Below are 13,547 nucleotides of genomic sequence, written 5' to 3'. Positions count from 1 at the left end.
CCTATGGGGAGCATCACCTTGGAACTTTTCTTCACACACAAAATGAAAGCAAGAAGAAAATAAATGTGCTCACATGGTCAACTTAATGTTGAAAACAGCTATCTGGAGGTTGGTTTCCTATTCCCCACAGTATTCTGGAAAATCCTACAAACTCTCCAACCTTAGTGATTCCTGCTACAATATTACCAGATGTGATATTTCCTTCATTTATCTCCTACCATTCGAAAACATTTGTGAAGCAACATTTAGCCTCAGGTGGAAATAAAATATTCTCTTAAAATGACATAATTTAAAACAATCACCCAATTTGCAACATTTTAAAATATTTAATATTATAACTGGCTATGTCACAATGGCCAGGAGCAAACCAACAATAAGATTATCCAGGAAAGAAATTACTGAAGATCTAGCTACTTTAGGATGCAATACGCAAGCTAGACTCAGTTGTCAGATTCATAAAATGCCTCATTTCTAGTCCGGTGACTGGCACATTATTGATAATCAATAAATATTTGTTCAGTGGATAAATGATGCCAGTGATCTTGCTTGTTTGATTCATGATTTTTACACTCAGCCATTAGACAAGTGCCTGGCATATAAAAGTACTTAAATATTGGTGGTGTGAACAAATTAATAACTCCTTATGCTTATTTATTCTGTGGCCATGATGTCGTGTTTACATCTGAACTTGATGTACAACTTCTATTGGTACCCAAGGAGCCACATTTTGCTTCAAGCCAATGCAGACAACATTTGGGACAGAGTGAAAGCTCCATGAGAGAGCTTCTCTCTGAGTGATCTTTCCTTCATACCTCTAAGGAACAGGCATTGAATGAACAAAGGCATGAATGGATCTTTGAAGTGAAGGTGGACAATACCCTTCAGTGTACTCATAAGTAAAACATAAAGACATTGTAGAACATCCCAACTTCTCTGCAGGAATAAGAAATACTTTTTTTCTGTCATCATTTTGGGATGTTTTAGCTCATAATCCCCAAACTTTGAGAGGATGATACCTCTCATAGGACACCCAAGCAACTGGGCCAGTACCTCTGATTAATTTTCAATGTAATTTTTTATTAGTTTTCTTAGCTTTAACCACAAAACTAGGTTGGGTGTATAAATGTAAAACAAACGAAAAATGGCCTTTCAGGAATGGAAACTAACTTTAATATGAAATCAATATTTATGAAGTTGTGATTAATTGACTGGTGATCCAATGATTACAAACTGTCTATCTGAGACATGTACTCAAATTTATTAGCTTTGACCAAAAACAAACTTAAAAAACAATCTAAACTGGGTCAATGAGAGAATAATGCATTTCTAATCAATTTTTAATAGCACTTAAGATTTTATTTTTTTAAAACTTGCTTTTAAATAATTTATCATTAAAATGAATCTGATTTAAACAAGGGGTAAAAGGTGTTCCAGGGCTATTTGATGGTTTTCATAGCAAAGAAATTCAATTATGACTGACTTTTTATTATCTAACTACTTTACTAATAATAATACATCTTGGGCTTGCACAAAGGCATTGAGCCAACAGCCTCAGAGAGCCTCAAGTATGAGCTAGAAGTTAGTTCCAATCCTGCCACTATCTGCTGTGTTACCATAGCCATGCCTCAGTTTCTTTATCTGTAAAAGAAGAGGCCTTCATAACTACCCCTAAGAGCCTTCTGAATGCTACTGCCTTATAATTTTACAGATCCAGGGGCCTTGATTTACTTATTCTAGGTACCATTTGTAACTGAACTCCTCAATCCACAGGGTCCCTTTTAAGGCCATTAAGAATATATTGTACCCAGGTATGGTGGTGCACACCTTTGATCCCAGCACTAAAGAGATAGAGGGAGGCAGGAGGATCTCTGTGAATTCAAGTCCAGCATGGTCTACAGGGCTAGTTCCAGGACAGCCAAGGCTACACAGAGAAACCCTGTCTCAAAACAAAACAAAACAAAAGCAAACCAACAACCCAACAAACCAACAAAAAACAAAGAAGAAAGGAAGAAAGAAAATCTTGTATAGGGTTGGTGAAACGGTCCAGCAGGCAAAGGTGGTCCTCATCAAGCCTGATGACCTGAGCGGGATCCCTAGAACCCATGTGGTGTAAGGAGAGAAAGAGACTTCTGTAAGTTGCTCTCTGTCCTTCACACTCACTTGAGTCCGTAAAAATCAATATTTTTTTAAAAGAATATATTCTTTTTAATAAAAAAATATCTATCTCGATTAAAAGTAAAGAAAGAGCCAGGTGGTGGTAGAGCTCCTGTTTAGTTTCAGCAGAGCCAAGGCAGGTGCTACATCTCTGAGTTCCAGGCCACTCTGGCCTCTGAATTCCGTGACAGCCAGGGCAGTACAGAGAAAACCTGTCTCAAAAAAAAAAAAAAAAAAAAAAAAAAAAGAAGGAAAGAAAGAAAGAAAGAAGGAAAGAAAGGAAAGAGAGAAAAGAAAAATAAAACCTTGACCAACCCCCCTCCCCCCAAAAAAAGGAAAAAGGAAAATAAATAAAGAAGACGAAATTGAAAACAAGTAGCCAGTGAGCCATGGCATTTTGGCCTTTTTAGAGTAATGACAGTATCTCTTAGTATTTGTGTCAACAATATCTATTTAAAACATAATCTGTCCAGAATGGGAAATGCTCTTCATAGAGCATAGCAAGAGTTTTTTCCTTGAGCTGCACATGCATTTGTACACGCACACCCACATGCACATGCACACATGCTCACACACACACACACACACACACACACACACATACACACACACGCTCAGTACTTGTATGCACAACACAAAACATTAAGTGAGTAAAGCAGGTCTGTTACGTATGATCCAATCTGTGCTACATTGGATCATACAGTATTAAACAGATCAGTATGTTTGTGAGGATATGTCCTGGAGTGCTAGGAGTGACAGAGAGGTGTGTTCAAAATGTAAATAAAGTTTCACTCACTATACTTTGCATTTTAAATCATTTAATTTTCTTAAAATGAATCTTACTGTTTTTATAATTCTCACAACATAGTCTGCCTTTCACAAGCACCCAAAAGGAACACTTTTTAAAAAATAAAATAGCTTGGACTTACAGAAAGGCAGGCTATAAGTAAAATATACATTACTATTTATAAAATAATCACTTAGTACCAGACACTAAAAAAATTAAATGGAATCCCTAAACTCAAGAAACATAGTGTGAGCCTGGGCATGGTTCTGTATGCCTCTCTGGAGGTTTCAAGCCAGTCTGGTATATAGATCAAATTCCAGACCAGCCAAGAATACAGTGAAATGCTGTCTAAAACAAAACAAAACAAAAAAACAAAAAACAAAAAAAGAAAAGCAAAAACAACAACAAAAAACATAGTTTGTTAAGGTAATAAGCACATACTCCACTGCACTATAATAGAATTAATCCAGTACAGACAAAGCCATATGGACAGAGCATTGGAAAGCTGTGCTCAGAATAGCAAAAAGCAGGAAGAACTTTTATGGAAATGTCTAGATCTTATTATTCTAATTAAAGCAGGCTTTATTTTTAAACTTATCTTTGAGACTAGGTATTGTCATAAATCATCAAATTCTGAGGTTCTCCTTCTGGGCAGTGGTGCAATCCCAGAATCCCAGAACTCAGGAGGAGGCAGAGGCAGGCAGATCTCTGATTTCATGGCCATCCTAATCTACAAAGTGAGTTCCAGGACAGTAAGGGAGGACTACATAGAGAAACCCTGCCTCAAACAAAACAACAACAAACAAACAAACAAACAAAACACAACAACAAAAGAGAATACTCAAAATTCTCAACCTATGAGATCTCTCAGACACTGAGCCACCAACCAGGCAAGCCCCACCCGCCCCCCAACACATATACAGCAGAGAACTGCCTGGTCTGGCCTCCGTCAGAGAAGAGGCACCTAACCCTCAAGAGACTTGAAACCCCAGGGAAAGGGGAGGCCTGGCGGGGTCGGGGGGGGGGGAAATCCTCTTGGACATGGTTGGGGGGGGTGCACAGAGTGACAGGGTCAGGACTGTGATGATGAAAATTGTCACTGTTAGAGGTCGGACCAGGAAGGAGATAATGACTGGACTATAAAGAAAGATGAAAGATAATTTTTAAAAAGTTCTCAACCTATGGCTCTCGACCCTTTGGGGGTCGACCCACCCTTTCATAGTAGTCACCCAAGACCATCCAAAAGTGCAGATATTTACATTAGGATTCATAACAGTAGCAAAATTATAGTTATGAAGTAGCAACAAAAGTAATTTTATCCTTAGGGGTCACCACAACAAGGGGAACTGCAACTGTAAACGTGGCAGGTAAGAAGTAGAACTCTTGATGGGAGGTATCTTTTACTTATCTATCCCCTGCTGTCTAGTCTCAGGGATGGAGGTCACCTCAGATCATTCTTAGCCTCTGTCCCACTCAGAGGCTGGAAGAGGAGGTCCTGAAACACCATCAGGCTTTCTCATTCCAGTCCTGGGCTGCGAGGCTGGGAATGTGAAAGATACATTGCTAGACTTGTAAATTCTGGACCTGGGATAATTATGACCTTGCTCTCAAAGAACCACAGGGTTGTAAGAGCAGATTGTTCTGGGCCCAGCATCATTCCGTAGGTAGTGTCCGCTCTGCAGGGAGTCTGACTGTCTTGCCTGGTTCTAAAGACAATTCCAAGCTGAAGATAGCCTGTGATTCTCAGAGACAAAGATAGTGAGCTATTTGGTATAATTCTCACTGCCACTAGTGAGTCAGTTTTGAATTGGATTTGGCCTTCATCGGACCAGTTGCCAGCTTTTCCAGTTGCATTATTACCTGGTTATTTTAGAGCCAGGATGATTAGCCTCCACATTCATTTCACCTCTCTCTCTCTCTCTCTCTCTCTCTCTCTCTCTCTCTCTCTCTCTCTCTTTCTCTCTCTCTCTCTCTCCCCCTCTCTCTCTCACACACACACACACAAGAAAGGTATTAAGTCAGATGTTTAATATGCTGCCTGAGGCCATGACCTAGGAAGTCGTTAGAGACAGGGATGTCTTCTTCATCAGTCAGGAACTTCTCTTTGCTGCCTCTTTTCAAGGAGAGATTAGCAAAAGTTGCTCTTTCTAAATTTGCTATCTCACACAGTACCTTAATTTGAATCACTTCACACTTTAGCTCTTTCTGGTTTACAATAAGTTGCAGTTAAATCCCAAATCTTACACGTTAAGATTCATTTGGAAACATTTAGATCTTTTTTTCTTTGTCATCCTGGGGAAAATTCTAATTTGTAACTTCACTAATTATCTTCTGGAGTTCAACAACACCTCACTCATCCTTCTTATTCTTAAAATGAAGTCGTTAAAATGCATTGTGTAAGTGAATGCCTTGTACTGGTTGAAGTTTCCTCTCTTAGGCTGAACAGAGCCCTGAAGAGAATTCTTAAACCACCTGGTTAGAAAAGCACAAAGGGCTAGTGAAAGTTTGTCTTCAAGGAGAAAGGAGATTAAATTTCCCCAGATACCTCTGGATGATTCTGTACGAAGAAAACCATTGCTTTTAAATCAATAAGAGCTTTAGGAATAGGAAAGGAACTAAGAAGGAACTGTCCTTTTGGCATTTTTAAATGTTTTCCGGCTCCATTATCTCAAGACTTGCGGCTCACCTCCGCATCCCCATTTTTGGGAAAGATGTGAGATCGAAACACCATAGCTTTCCCTTCTTCCTGCACTTGATTACACTTTCCTTAAATTTTGAAGTCTCAAAACCTCTAGTAAACCATCTTCCTTCCCATTCCCAGCAAACTTTCAGCTCCTGACCCAGACACCTATTTGAGATGTGTCATTAATAATAGTTACTGTTTAATGACGGTAGGGAAAATGCCGGGGCGACGGCGCATCTCGGAAGCGCGCTTCCGTCCCCTCGGCCCGGCTCGCTGTGGCCCTGCCAGGCCGCCGTAGCCGGCCTCGCGCATTCCCAGCGTGGCGAAGAGCTGCTGTCGGCGGGACTTCCGTGTTGGCGGGATTCTGAACGCTGCCATGGCTCAGACCGTGCAGAACGTTACATTGTCCCTCACTCTGCCCATCACGTGCCACATTTGTCTGGGGAAGGTAATGGGTACAGCTAGGAGACGGGTTGAGGACCAATGGCCCGCGGGCGGGAGCCGAGCGAGGCCCGGTGCTGGGCGGGGATGGGGCGTGAGGCGCCGGGTGCCGGGGAGGGCTGCGCTGCGAGCTCCTCGGTGGCGGGCGGCCGTCCTGGGGGGCGCGGGGGCGACCCGGATCGGTGGGCTCGGCCGGCGCCCCTGGCCCGGGCCTGGGCGGCCTGTGGCGGCCGGAGGCCGGCCTGCAGAGAGCCGGTGAGCGCCTCGGCGGCGCCGCAGCCTCCATCCTCTGCAGCCGGTGCGGCGTGCAGCGCCAGAGGCAGGTTCCCAGGAGCCTTGTCCGAGTTCCCTGGTCTTCCGAACCCCCCAGTGTGGTTCTTCCGCGGTTGGGGGTGGGGTGGGGTCACGATCTATTTTTAAAGTCCTTCCCTTTTCTTACCCTCGACTGGAGGATGGCTTTTGCCATGTGTTCCCATTTGAAAAGTCAACGGTGATACGCGCCCCCCCCCCCCTTCTGGCTGTTTAGAATAGAGAAGCGTGGTCTCAACTCCGAGGTAGGATCAGTCACCAGAGGCAAGAGGTGCTCGTGGGTTTGTGAAACTATCTGGAGAAAGTAGTTTGGTTTTAGAGTTTTGAATGTTCTCACGCATTCGTATTCCCTTTCATTTCCTTTGTGCCTCTTCAGAATCAGGTGGGTTTTTTTTTTCTTTTCTTTTCTTTTTTTTTTTTTTAAGAACGTGCCTTTACCGCGTGGTTCAAGAACAGAAAAGAACTGATACATATCTTACAAATCTTTTCTACTCGGGATTGCTTTTTGTATGTCGTGTGTCCGAGAATGTAGGCTGCTATTTACAGCCCTAGGCTTATCAGGGGAAAAAGAAAAAAAGAAAGAAATGAGTGTCAGCTTTTAGGTGTTGGAGGTTCAGCATAAAGAAAAGCAAGTTAGGATGGGAAGAAACTTGTAACCTTAGTGTGAGAGTAAAAGGCCAGTGGAATAGTACTTGTGCTCTGAGGAAGAATGGCTTGCTTGATCTCTATGGCAGGCTGAAGAACGGCTTCCACAAAAGTGCTATTTGAGCTGTGCTCTTGGTAGATCTGATCTATATTTTCTTCATATACATAAATTCCATCAGTGACATCTCTTGCTTCTTTCAAACATTTTTTTTAAAAATCTCCATCTAGATTATTCTTTATTAACCTTTCTCCAGGTTAGAACTTCTTTTTTAGTTGAATGCAATTCAGGCTTTCCCAATTATAATCTGTATCATTGTTTCCTTGCTTCTCAGTTTCCACAGCTGAAAATATATTTAAGTTTATCAACCCCATTAACTTGTTAGAAGGATTTGTGTGGTCCTCAGAGGGGGTGGAGATAGATTTTTTTGGTTCCCCAGGAGCATTTGAGAATATGTAGAGAGTTTCTTGATTGCCCCAAAGGGGTAAGCCATTAACATCTGATTGGTAGATTCCAGAGCTGCTGCTAGCTGAATCTATGATATATAACACAAAAATTCTTCAGTGCAGAAAACTTAAAATGAAGAGCCACCACCTTAACCGGCATATAATTTCTATTAGTGAGCCCAAGACAGCGGTGCTATTGATGAAGAGGAAATTTAAACATGACTCCTCTCAAATACATTTGCAGTTTTAAGGGTTTGGTCATACAAGGATAAAATGACATGATAGAAAAACTGAAGCCTAGTGTGCTGGCACTTGACTTTAATCCCAAACTCGGAAGGCGGAAGGCAGAGACAGGCAGGTCCCTGAGTTTATTGCCAGCCTGGTCTGTAGATCAGGTTCCAGGACAGTCAAGGCTACACACACACACACACACACACACACACACACACACACACACACACACACAAATCATGTATTAAAAAGTGTGGGAAGAGACAGATGGTAGAGTTGATCTTTGTACCAAAGACTGCCCCTCCTCTGCATTCAGAGTGAAGAGCACAGTAGCCTTTCCTAACCATCTTGGAAACATCATCCTCTGGTGTTTTGTACTTCAATATGCATATCATGAGGAGTTTGCTGTTTAAAATGGCATTTAACCTTTGCTGTTGTGATCCTGCAGTTTTAGTTTTTAGGAGTACTGTTTTATTGCTAGAGATCTCGTTTGAGAAAAATTTCATTGTAAAGGCTAATAATCTCAGTAAATTAAGGTTATTTTTGTGTTGTAGAACTTCTAATCCTCTGCCTGCTTGGGTATTTTGTTTGGTGTGATCTGGGTAAAGGAACGTGGGTAGACGAGAACTGAAGGAGTACTGAATTCATTGTATTTTACTACTTTAAATATGGTCAAATAAAAGAACTTTTCTTTTTAAGGTTTATTTATTTATCTTATGTGAGTACACTGTCACTCTCTTCAGACACACACCATAAGATAGCATCAGATCTCATTACAGATGGTTGTAAGCCACCATGTGGTTGCTGGGAATTGAACTCAGGACCTCTGGAAAAGCAGTCATTTGCTCTTAACTGCTGAGCCATCTCTCCAGCAACAAAAGAACTTATTTTTAAGTTAGTGTTTATATTAGTTACTTTTTGTTGCTGTCATAAAAAACACCAGGAATCAAAGTGACTATGTTGCCTTATGGTTCCAGGAGAGTCCATCATGGTGGAGGAGGTGTGGCAGTAGGGGCAGGAGCAGAAGGCAGAGAGAGAAAGTGAACTGAAAGTGAGGTGGTGCTATGCATTCTCAAAGCCCTTTCCTGGTGATGCGCCTCCTGAACTGGAAGTGAGGTGGTACTATGCATTCTCAAAGCCCTCTCCTGGTGATGCGCCTCCTCCAGTAAGGCCGAGATTCTTAAAGTTTCCTTCATCTTCCCAAAATACTGTAGCTATCCTGAGTCCAAGTAACCACATACCCAAGATATGGGGACAGTTCTCATTCAAACCACCACATTCCACTCCTTGCCTTCAATAGGCCATGTCCTAACACAAATGAGTGTACTGCAACATCTAAAGACCTAATGGCTTTTTGCTATCTCCATAGTGTTTTAAAAATCTAAAGTCTCTTCTGAGACTCAAGGTAATCTCTTAACTGTGACCCCTCTAAAATAATATTTAAAAATTACATGTTTCCAATATCAGGTGGAATAGACTATATGTTCCCTTCCCAAAAGGAAGGAATGGGACATGGTGAGGAAAAACTACACCAAAACCCAGCAAGGCCCATAGTCTTACAGCTCTGTGTACAGTGTCTGAGAGCTTAGTATCAAGGGTCTTAGATGGTTCATCTCCCCAGCTTTGCTGCCTGCAACATAAATCTCTCTTGGGGTTGTACTACTCCCTGTATGCAGCTCTCCTTGTCAGTTGTCTTGTGGTTTGGACATCTCCAGTGTCTTGGGTTCTTCACCCACAATGGGCTCTCAGAGCCTCTAGCCTGCTCGGCTTCTCTACTCTGTGTTGTCTGGCCTCAGTGGTTCACTGCAGTCATAGAGGAGGAGCTTATGACTCCCTTACTCTTAAATCTTTCTCTGCCTCCGAAGACAGTAGCACATAGAAGACACCACCAAGTTTAGCTGCCATCTTGGGATGGACGCTCAGCCACTTGACCACATTAGCAGCAGCTTTCCTATGTTGAAGCAGTTGCTTTCTAGGAGAAGCCACCCCGTAGGTTTTCTCCTTTTGTTTGTTGGAAGCTTGGCTAGCTAGGTCCTGCCTCGGAGCTCTGTCCTCACTGTTTCAGTGCAGAGCAGGGGCTGTTCTCAACACTTGCAGCCTCATTTTCAGCATGAGCCTTGGCTGCAACTTTTTCTCTCCAAACTGTCCATTTTTAGAATTTCTTTGTGCCAACTTGTTCCTTTTATTGTAGAATTATACCTTATTAGTAACAACTCTATAAACTTACTATGCCATCTTGAAATTCCCTCTGCCAAGGAAATTTCCTTTTTATTTAACCCTAGGCAAGTTCTTAAGGCACGGGAAGAAGGCAGGCATAGTTTTGCCAGAGTATCACAGGAATGCTCTAGCTGCTGATAGTGGCCTTGTTCTCTGAAATCGCTTGAGCCAGCTCTCCACAGTCCACATTATGCTTGTCAGTGGTGCAGTCTAGGCTCATATTAGGAAGGTCTTTTAATGTCTGCTTATAGCATTTTACCAGTGTCTCCTGGTACCAAGTTGTGTATTAGTTCCTTTTTGTTGCTGTGCTAAAACACCATGACCAAAGCAGAAGCAAAGATAGTGAACTGCAAGTCAGGCAAGGCTAAAAACTCTCAGAATCGGCCTCTAGCAAGTATTTCCTTTAGCAAGACTCTGCTTCTTAAAGGTTCCATAACTTTTAACACGGAAGTTCCCCAAACACAGTGTCAGTAACCAGGGACAAGGTGTACAGTTAGGTGTTCCTGCAGGGGTCATTTCGTAGTATCCAAAGTAATAGATTTCATATTTATTTCTTCATTTTTCCCGTGGACTCTTCTCCTCTCTAGGTCATCCCTCCTGCTTTTGTGCCACGTGCATATATCCTATAAGCTCTCCTCCCTATTAAGATCTTTCCCCCACTTTGCATTGTCTCCCTTCTATTTTCTTTACTTACACAGACATAACTTTGTCTAGATTAAACATATGAAAGAACAAAATTGGTATTTGATTCTTGCTTCTTTCTCCTAGCATAATGATGTCTAGTTCCATCTATTTTGCTGCAAGATGTGACCTCATTTTTTTTTTATTATAACTGAGTAAAATTCTGTTTTGTATATGTATCCTATTTATCCTTGGTCTGTTGGTGGACATCTGAATTGGTTCCATATCTTAACTGTTATGAATATTGCAGCAGTACATATGGATATGCAAGTATCTCTGAACTATGTTTACTTAGAATCCTGCTGTATATACCAGTGGTACATCTGAGTCATAGGTAGTTCTAATTTTAGTTTTTTGAGGAACTGACACAGTAACTTCTGTGTTGTAGTTATCAGTTACGTTTGCCCCAGACGTGAATAAAGGCTGCTGCTAGTATCTGTGGCATTTGTTCTCTTGATATTGTTCTGATAGGATGGATGCACAGGGCAGTTCTAGTTTTCATTTCCTGATGGCTTAGGAAGTAGAACAACTTTCAAGTATATATTGGCTATCTTTATTTAAGAACTATCATGTCAGTTCATTAGCCCATTCACTGATTGGATGATTTGGCTTTTTGGTGTGTAGTTCTTTATGTATTCTGGCTCCTAAGGCCTGGTCTGATGTATAGTTGTCAAAGATATTTTCCTTTTCTATAATGTCTCTCCACTCTCTGATTGTTTCTCTGCTACTCAGGGCTGCTTCTCATTTTCATTTGTGCTTATATTTTAAATATATTTCTTATATTTTTCTCTCGAATTTTCAAATTCTCATGTCTCTGATCGACTTTGACTTGATGCTGTTTGCAAGGGTAGAACCATATAGGTCTAGTATGACTCATCTCCATGTGGATACCCAGTTTACCCAGCCCCAGGCTAAGCTTTTGCCACCTTTGTGGAGATTAGGTTGCTGATTAGGAGATGTGGCCTTGTCAGTCAGGATGGACTTGGAAGTTTCAAAAGTCCTTGTCATGTTCTTCACCATAATGTTTGTGGAATAACCCTCTGAAACTGTAAGGAAGCCCCCAATTAAATGCTTCGGTTGTATTGGTTGTGGTGTTTCATCTCAGCAATAGCTTTTATTATAGTAGTAGTAGTAGTAAAGTAGTACCCACATTTGATATTGGTACATACTTAGGAACATATATTTTTAATCGTTAAGACTATGTTATCCTAGAGAATAATTATAAATAAGATTATGTCACATATTAAAAAAGAAAAAGAAAATTAGGTAGCTACAGCTGTCTTGGTCCTCTATTCTATGCCAGTGGTTTAGATGTATGTTTTTTGTGCCACTACAATATAGTTACTGTTACTATGGCTCTTTAGTGTAATTTGAAAAGTCAGATATTATGACACTTCATTGTTCTTACTGTTTAGGATTGCTTAAGTCCTGAAGGTCTTTTGTGGTTTCAAGTGAATTTTAAGGTTTAAGAAAATTATGAGGGCTGTACATATGTTAGGCCCAATACCCATGGAGTCTGGAAGAAGGTATTGATTCCCCTGGGGCTGGAGTTGCAACTGTGAGCTACATGATATGGGTATTGGAAACTGAACCATGGTCTTTTGCAAGATCTCTATGCTTGCTTAACTGCTGAACAGTCTCTGTAGCTTCAGTTTGTTAATTCTTAGTTTTGTGGAAAATGTTGATATTTTGATGGAGATTGTGTTGAATTTTTAGATTCCTTCCTATAATTTAACCATTTTCAATGTTCTTCCTGACCATTAACATCTACCTGTCATCTAGTGTCTTCTATAATTTATTTCATTTGCATCTTCAAGTTCTTATTGTGATCTTTAACATTCATGGTTAGATTTACTGTGAGGTATTTTATTTTATTTTTGAAGCTACTGTGACTAAGATTTCTCCTGACTTAATCTCCTGGCAAAGTTCATTATTAGTATATAAGAGCGCTACTGATTAGCATATGTTGATTTTGTGTCCTATTACTTAATGAGGGTGTTTATCGGAACTAAGAATCTTCTAATGGAGCCTGTAAGGTCTTTTATATCTAGGACCACATGATCTTTACATAGGGATGCTCTGAGCTGTGCTTTTCCTAGAGAACCATCTCACTGCTCTAACTGAGACCTGTAAGCAGTATATAGTAAGAGTGGACACCGTGGGCACTTTTGTCTCCTTCATGATTTTGGAGGAAATGTTTTCAGCGTTTCCTTACTTAATACATATTGCATATAAATTTATGCAAGAGTTTATGATCTTGAAATATGTTCCTTTTATTCCTAGTTTGTCACTTTTATTGTGAAGGGATAGTGAACTTTGTCAAGATTATTTTTTTAAGGTTTTTTTATGTTATCGTGCGGGTTTTTTTAATCTTTAACTTAATCTCTTATTTATTGTGTATATTGATCCAGCTTTCTCTTCCTAGGCTGAAATCAACTTGGTCATGATATATGATCTTCTTAATGTCTTTTTAAATTTATTTTTCTAAATTTATGTGTATGGATGTTCTGCTTGTATGTACATCGTGCCTGCAGAGGTCTGGTTCCCTGGAACTGGACTTACAGACACATGTACTCCATCATCTAAAGCAGTGACTCTGAACCTTCCTAAGACTGTGACCCTTCCACAGTTCCTGGTGGTGTGATGATCCCCAACCATAAAATAATCTCACCACTACTTGGTAATTTTAAAATTGCTTTTGTAATTTTGCTATTGTTATGAATCATAATGCAAATACCTGCTATACAGAATATCTGATATGCAACCCCAAAGCAGTCAAGACCCACATGTTGAAAACCACTGCTACAGAGGCAGGGACCCAAACCTCCGTCTTCTGCAAGATTAGCAAGTGCTCTTAGGCACTGAGCCGTGGCTCCAGCTCCTTAGTGCTCTTAAGCACTGCGCCATGGCTCCAGCTCCTTAGTGCTCTTAGGCACTGAGCCGTGGCTCCAGCTC

At 40.9% G+C, this 13,547-nt stretch overlaps 1 protein-coding gene across 1 annotated transcript in view; it reads left to right on the top strand.

Annotated features, from left to right (window-relative positions):
- The first annotated feature begins 5,884 nt into the window (after positions 1 to 5,884).
- Obi1 (ORC ubiquitin ligase 1) overlaps positions 5,885 to 13,547 on the top strand; it is a 44,046-nt gene continuing 36,383 nt past the window's right edge. Inside the window, exon 1 of the mRNA XM_031361228.1 lies at positions 5,885 to 6,072. Coding sequence (XP_031217088.1) covers positions 6,001 to 6,072 — 72 coding nt within the window. The 5' untranslated portion in view covers positions 5,885 to 6,000. The remainder of the gene's footprint in view (positions 6,073 to 13,547) is intronic.

This window comes from Mastomys coucha, unplaced genomic scaffold (genome assembly GCF_008632895.1).
Source record: "Mastomys coucha isolate ucsf_1 unplaced genomic scaffold, UCSF_Mcou_1 pScaffold9, whole genome shotgun sequence".
Taxonomy (NCBI): domain Eukaryota; kingdom Metazoa; phylum Chordata; class Mammalia; order Rodentia; family Muridae; genus Mastomys; species Mastomys coucha.
Note: the sequence above shows the minus strand (reverse complement) of the source record. Positions and strands in the feature narration are given on the sequence as shown.